Source organism: Anabrus simplex, chromosome 1, assembly GCF_040414725.1.
Source record: "Anabrus simplex isolate iqAnaSimp1 chromosome 1, ASM4041472v1, whole genome shotgun sequence".
In the NCBI taxonomy this organism is placed as follows: Eukaryota; Metazoa; Arthropoda; class Insecta; order Orthoptera; family Tettigoniidae; genus Anabrus; species Anabrus simplex.
The window spans coordinates 116,159,474-116,166,526 of record NC_090265.1 but is presented as its reverse complement, the minus strand read 5'-3'; the positions used below and the strand labels follow the sequence as shown (position 1 = coordinate 116,166,526).

At 37.0% G+C, this 7,053-nt stretch overlaps 1 protein-coding gene across 4 annotated transcripts in view; it reads right to left on the bottom strand.

Moving 5' to 3' along the window:
- Positions 1–1,365: 1,365 nt before the first annotated feature.
- Positions 1,366–7,053, bottom strand: part of emp (epithelial membrane protein) — a 577,758-nt gene continuing 572,070 nt past the window's right edge. For all 4 annotated transcript variants that reach the window (XM_068230210.1, XM_068230203.1, XM_068230205.1 and 1 more), the window contains one exon: positions 1,366–1,683. In XM_068230210.1, the coding sequence (XP_068086311.1) occupies positions 1,378–1,683 (306 nt within the window). In that variant the 3' untranslated portion in view covers positions 1,366–1,377. The remainder of the gene's footprint in view (positions 1,684–7,053) is intronic.

The window sequence follows — 7,053 nt, the reverse complement described above, 5'->3', positions numbered from 1 at the left end:
CAGTAGCAATAATTAGTTTCAAATTAATGAAGATCAATTTTATAATTGACGTTCAGGGACAAAATCAATTAAACAATCATTTGAAATGAATGGTATTTTTCCCTTAATTATTATTTATTTGCATTCAAACAATTCTGCGACTTTAAGTTGTTTTGTATGATGAATAATTTTTCTTCTAATGTATCTCTTCTAGTTTGATCAATATTAATGGAACCAAAATATTTAGTGAAGGGTGAGAAGGTATTTTGTTATATCTCCATCATGTACTCACTGCAATATATTTATTTACTTCAGAGGTATTTTTTACAATGAGGTAAATTCTTGTATTTTCATCCACATGGTCAGATCTTCACAATTATTTCACAAAAATACTTATCCCGATGAATTAGAATATCAGACTGAGAAAGAAACTATTTTCACACAGTTTCTGTGACTAAAAGATTATGCCGTTATAATAAGGTTACATAAAGAGGGAAAGGACAAACAAAGTTTTAAACAAAAACATATGAATGAGACAGTTATCCTTTGAGAGACATATATATGCTCTCTCTATAAAATTTAGGATACTGTATTTATTAAACCATGGGGAGGTTTTAGCATGACTAAAACAATGTATTATTAGAATACCACAGAGTATATTATATGGTATTTTTACAACTTCCATCAATGATTCCTACATATTATATAGAAACCATTTTCTTAGGTTTGTTTCACAGCTATGTGATGTCACAATTCTTGATATCCTGTTACATGACCAACAGAATACTATTCTGCAATAACAAACATGTATAAAAGTTGCATTGTGTGTTGTGTTCTCAGCCTCGTTAATATCTGGTCAGGCTTACTTGATGATCCAGAGTCATAAATATATTTTAAAAGAACTGACCATAATAATGAACTGCTGTTCAGTACAATTGCAATCATTTGAGAGTCTTTAGATCTCTCCTTAAATGCTAAATAACCTGAATTTTAAAAAAAATACAGGAACAAAATATACATTTTTTTCATATTGCAACAGTTATAAGTGTCTTTTCTTTACATCTTTCATTCTTTTACTTCTGTCACATGTTACTGAATGAAGTTCTTGACAGTCAGTAAAGGCTGTATAAAAGTTGCATTGTGTGTTGTGTTCTCAGCCTCGTTAATATCTGGTCAGGCTTACTTGATGATCCAGAGAGCTTGAATATCGTTATTCTAATGATGGAATGTAATTATCTGTAACTTACCACAGAAACATATTCATTTACAGAGACATTAAACAGTCTATTCACATAAAGAGTTCTGTTCAATTCATTCAATATTGAATATTTGTTACAATGGAGCACTATCGCATACCAAATATGTCAATTCCACCATCTAACACATTGTGGTGGAATGTTAATTGGTATTTGGGTTGTCAGGCCCATTAAGGAAACTGGGATTAAGTGTTTCAAGGGTCTTGCTCTTTCCATTGGAGTGTCCATTACCCGACGCTGTCTTATCAGGTTTGACGTAGTGACTGGTGCCTTCGAGATGCAAAGTTTCCTGGCGTCCACTGTTGCGAACCAGACAGATAACAGCCAGCAGCAAAAGGAGTCCACCAACCACAAATAGTCCATATGAAAGACATGCTTTTGCAACTGGAGGAACTCGAGTGGCAAAGTTTAACATATCTGTCACTTCAGCAGGCAGTGCATCAATGCCCTGAAATAAGAAATATGCAAAGAAAGTTGAGAACAAAACATATACTTCATTTTAACTCAAATCATTTAATGCTTTCTTTTTTTTTATTTCCCTATTTATAATTTTCATATTTACAGCTATCATTGTCTAAACTATACAAATTTAGGATCCTTATGGTCATTCACGGTTGTTGAACTGATGTCTTTTGAAAATATATATATATGGAAAATGAGAGCTATTCCAAAAGAGTTAAGGCTTTACTACAAATATAACAAAACAAACCTGGTGTATACTTCTTCAAACAAGTTCCAAATATAATGAAAAAACTACTGTATTCTCCAGGCCACTAGAGCAGACTAAAGCAGAAGAGAGGATACAGGCCAGGGAAAGATGTGAGTGAGAGGGGCTGCGCCTATGGTGTTGTAACATGGTTGGAGAGGGACAAGAAGGTGCGCATTTCATGCCTTCTGTCAGCACGAGTTATGGCAATGGTGTACCCAAAGTGGAGCTGCCATACTTATTCAGTAGATGTCTTGACCACGTGAGTGCAGTTACTATCATTACATTTAATACAGCAGTGGCAGTGTGAGACTCCGTTAATACGAATACATTAATGCATTAATTCTTTCAAATGTGCTCAAGTTTCAACTGGTGAGCCGTGCTGTATTACAGTGTTGGAGTACAACCTTCAATCACACCCTGGTTCATTTGGCAATCAAGATGAGTGTGACGAGGCAATGACATTACTTCCACTTTAGTCTGTTCAAAAGGTGACCAGGAGTATAAGTAGCCTTCTGACCATGGTTAATGAATGTATATTTTCAGGGCATTCATTATGAGGTTCAATGTATTTTATTTACATAGTTCCTCTTCTTTGTCCTTCTTTACCCATAAAATTTAAAACATCATAATCATCATCATCATCATCATCATCATCATGTAATTCTGAGGACTTTTCCCACAACATTTGCAGCCCCTGCAGTCTAGGGAGGCTTCAGCATGTTAAAATTTTGGGTGTGTTTAGTACAAGAAAGGATAAGAACTTCTTTAAAGGAAACAGAAAATTCTTGTGAGTTTCAAGAAGAAGTTAAACTCTAAATGGTAAACAGCATATTGCAGGAGGCATATTTTGATTGGCCAATGGTAAATTATGATAAAAGCATCCTCACAATTAAAAGTGTAAAAAATACTTTTAGGAATAGGAAAGACCATTAATATAAAAGTTAATGAAACTGAAAAAAATTGTTCCTTCCATGAAAATGAGGTTTTAAAATGGAATAGATACTGTATTAAGAAGGAAGTCCTTAACTCTATACAATTAATATAACTGTGTTGAAATGGAATAAACGACTTGCATAAAATATATTTTAAAACTGTGTAATACATAACGAAGTAGCCCGCCTGTTGGCCATGATTGTTACGGCATCAAGTCTATAATGGTCTGACACTGTGGTTAGCCTGTTCGAGTCCTGTTGGTTGGAAAAAATTCTCCTTCAGAATGTTGACCGGCAGGGTAGGAGAGGTGGTGGTATACAATTTCTAATCACTGCATTGCGTGCCAAAAGCCTGGATTCAATTCCAAACCTCTCCACAGTGTTCATATGGAGTGAGGCTATATGACGCTGTTGATGGTGATATGTCCGTCGGATGGAGACGTAAAGCTTTGAGCAGACCCCTTGGTGTTAATTGGACAGGAGTAGGCTACGAGCAGACAAAGGGTTTCACCGTCTCACTACCTCATTATCATCATCCCACATTCAGACTCACAGGTTGCCCATGGGTGTCAAATAGAAAGACCTGTACCAGGCTAGCCAATCATTTCCTCAGACACTCCCGGCACTAAAAGCCATACAGTAAGTAAGTAAGTAAGTAAGTAAGTAAGTAAGTAAGTAAGTAAGTAAGTTTCTCTCATAGGTTGACTGGCAGACACGCCCAGCACGGGAATGCCCACACTTTGCAGTTCAGGTCCGTGCTTAGAACGTGTGTTACATGTTGGTATGTCGCTCCAACTGTTCTCGAGTTGTGAAGTGTTACTTTGGGGTATAATTCTCATAATGCCTCCATATGTGTACATGGTAGAGGAAAGGGTATTTATGTACAATAATTATGTGAAAACAGAGTCTTGCAGGGAAGTCACTGGGCAATTAGTAACACAATTTCCAGGTGTGCGCCCTCCACATAGAGAGACAGTGCGGAAACTCGTAAACAAATTACTCGATAAGAAGCGAAGTGTTAAAAAACGAGGAAAAAGTAAATGAAATCACAGAAAGATAAGAACATACGCCACCGAGCTCGATAGCTGCAGTCGCTTAAGTGCAGCCAGTATCCAGTATTCAGGAGATAGTGGGTTCGAAACCCATTGTCGGCAGCCCTGAAGATGGTTTTCCGTGGTTTTCCATTTTCACACCAGGCAAATGCTGGGGCTGCACCTTAATTAAGGCAATGCCCGCTTCCTTCCCACTCCTAGCCACTTCCTGTCCCATCGTCGGTGCGACATAAAGCAAATTGAAAAAAAAACCCCTATAAAATCCCTAAGATGACTAGGACAAGACATCGGAGTTTCAAATAGCTCAGCATGGTGGGCTACGAAAATGTTAAATTTGAACAAATAGCCTCAATTACGGAAGACAAACTTATGTGTGTGAACTGTGGAGTTTCCTAAGAAATGTGTGGATGCAGGAGGAGAAAATTTCCAACATCTACTGTCATAAGGTATGAGCTTATTTTCTTACTTCTTCATTACTAATTTTCTTCATTCTTATTTTCTTAATTCTTAATTTTAATTGTTATCTCAATGTCATGCTCAGATAAAGCGTGTGAAGTTGCTGTGCCACGGAGCAGTGAGTGATGAATCAACGGGAGGCAGATAAGCTGGGCGCACCTGTCAGCCAACCTATGAGAGAAACTAACTGTACATAATGAAGTATTTAAGTCATATATAGAAAGACAGGAACATCAAAAGGAATACATAATAGGATAAACATAATGACAGATGAGAGTGGGAATAGGAAGTCATATACGAAAATGTGAGAGGGCAAGGACTATCCCCCTATAGTTGGGCCCACGAGAGTTGAAGTCTGACGTTTAGCGCCACCGGCGATAAAAAGTTGACTAACACTGTTCGAAAATGGTCTGTTGCTATGGCAACGATAACAGAGATGCCACATTTAAGAACGCTATCACCACGTGGGTTGGCTTGCTCTCAGTTGGTTTTGTGATATTGAGTAGTACTGTTTAGGTGTTGCTGATTTATGTAATAATTTGAGTGTTTGTTTCATGAATATTATTTTCGTTGCTAGTTGTACAGTTCTATTCTCCATCAGACATGTGCATTTGTTGAGGTTATTGTCATTGTGAATATGAAATCTCATATTTATCGGCAAAGGCGTGTTCTGTCTTAAATGCCAAAATTATTGGTATGAGATTGGGAACGGGTCAAAGTTTATTGAATTGCATTAGGCCAACATAGATGAATAAACATTCAGCCAGTATGAAAGAGTGATATGCCACAAATTGAGGTAACTATGACAACGCCACTTATTTCGTAGTTACTGTTTTCTAAAAGGTTTGTTTTTTCCACCTATTCAATACATATAAATTTTATAAATTAGGAATTTATTATTGATTCCACTTGAGACATGTTTCGCCCTTCATTGAGGGCATCATCAGTCAAAATATCACCTCAAGGTAAAAAATCAGGTAACTGGTTAGTAGTTGACATGTACCTGATTTTTTACCTTGAGGTGATATTTTGACTGATGATGCCCTCAATGAAGGGCGAAACATGTCTCAAGTGGAATCAATAATAAATTCCTAATTTATAAAATTTATACGTATTGAATAGGTGGAAAAAACAAACTTTTTAGCATCCTACATTCAGTATCTTCAATACGGATAACAATGATTTTTATCACTTGCAACGTTACTGTTTTCGCCGCTCGAATGTCAGACTTCAACTCTTGTGGGCCCTACTATAGCTTCATACACTGGCGTCTTCAAATAGATAGGCTCTCTGTTCATCAATCCCAGTTCTTCTACATCCAGATCTTCTAAGCCCCCAAGAACTCGTCTCCGCTCCCCAGCTTCATCAGGAGGGCAGACATCAGCACTCATTGCGGGGCCATCTGGATGGATCTCCAGTTTTCATGTGGGAAGTGTAGGACAGGAAGTAAGCTGGTTAAACACAGGAAAAGGGATGAGATAGATAAAGAGGAGCACAGGTGGTAAAAAGAGTAGGAACACAGGACAAACAGGAAAGGAGAAATGGAACCCATCAGGTCGATATAAATAATAAAGGAACAATTGAAAACAAATCAAGCCATGTGTTTTGTGTTCATCTTATTATACATTCTTTTTGATACTCCTATCCTTCTGTGTATGGCTTGATTGCTAGCTATTGTTTGGAACAATACAGAACACATGTATATACCTGTATTGTATGTCTTATTTTTCACTGGCATCCTTTTCAATGATTAGAAAATAGCACCAAGCTAATCTGATTTCACCCCTTTCTCAACAGTAAATAAGTTTTCTCATTGCGATGCTCTCTACTTTGTGGACATGGTCATCTGCAGCAGCTGACTTCTACGCCATTTTCCTTGATACCCTAGAATAGGGATGTAAATTGTGTCTGGTCATCGAGAATGTTGTCCGCATCTGCAGTGTAAGAATTTTTTTTCTATCTGTATGTTTGTTTATGACATTACAGACAGAATTTTTTAAAACTCAGTACTTACATTCAGGAATAGCATTATTAGCCGCCATCCTTGGTAGACCAAGTTCGATTCCCAGTACTGCCAGAAATTTAAGAATGGCAGAAGGACTGATGTGTGGTTAAAATGGCACATACAGCTCACCTTCAATGAGAGTGTGTCTGGAAAGTGCTGTACCACCTCGGGACGAGGGCACAGTTTAATTTTCAAGAATGTTAAAGATAATGTAAGTGTACTTCGTATTATTCTAGAGCAGGGATCAGCAAATATTTCTTATAAAGGGCCAAATATTAAATATTTTACACTCTGCAGGCCAAGAGGTGAATTCCAGTCTACTTAAAATAACATGGAAAACAAGTTTTTAGAAACTTCCTGATAAAAATGTAACATAATATAAATATAAAGCAGACTACAATATTGTTTGATACACAGCTTTACTACTGAGATGATGAAATTGCTTTCTTTGAGATAACATTTCACCAAATTGGGGGTCAGAGTTAGTATTCCCTATCATCAAAACTGATCACATATAGCCATCTGTTAATGCTGACCTGCACTGAGGTTTTACATATTTCATTTTTGAAAATGTAATTTCACACAATATTAGCTACTACTACCAAACAGAGAGATAACCCCCGATCAAATAATTCAAGTTCACCATATTCATCACTTTGGCGAT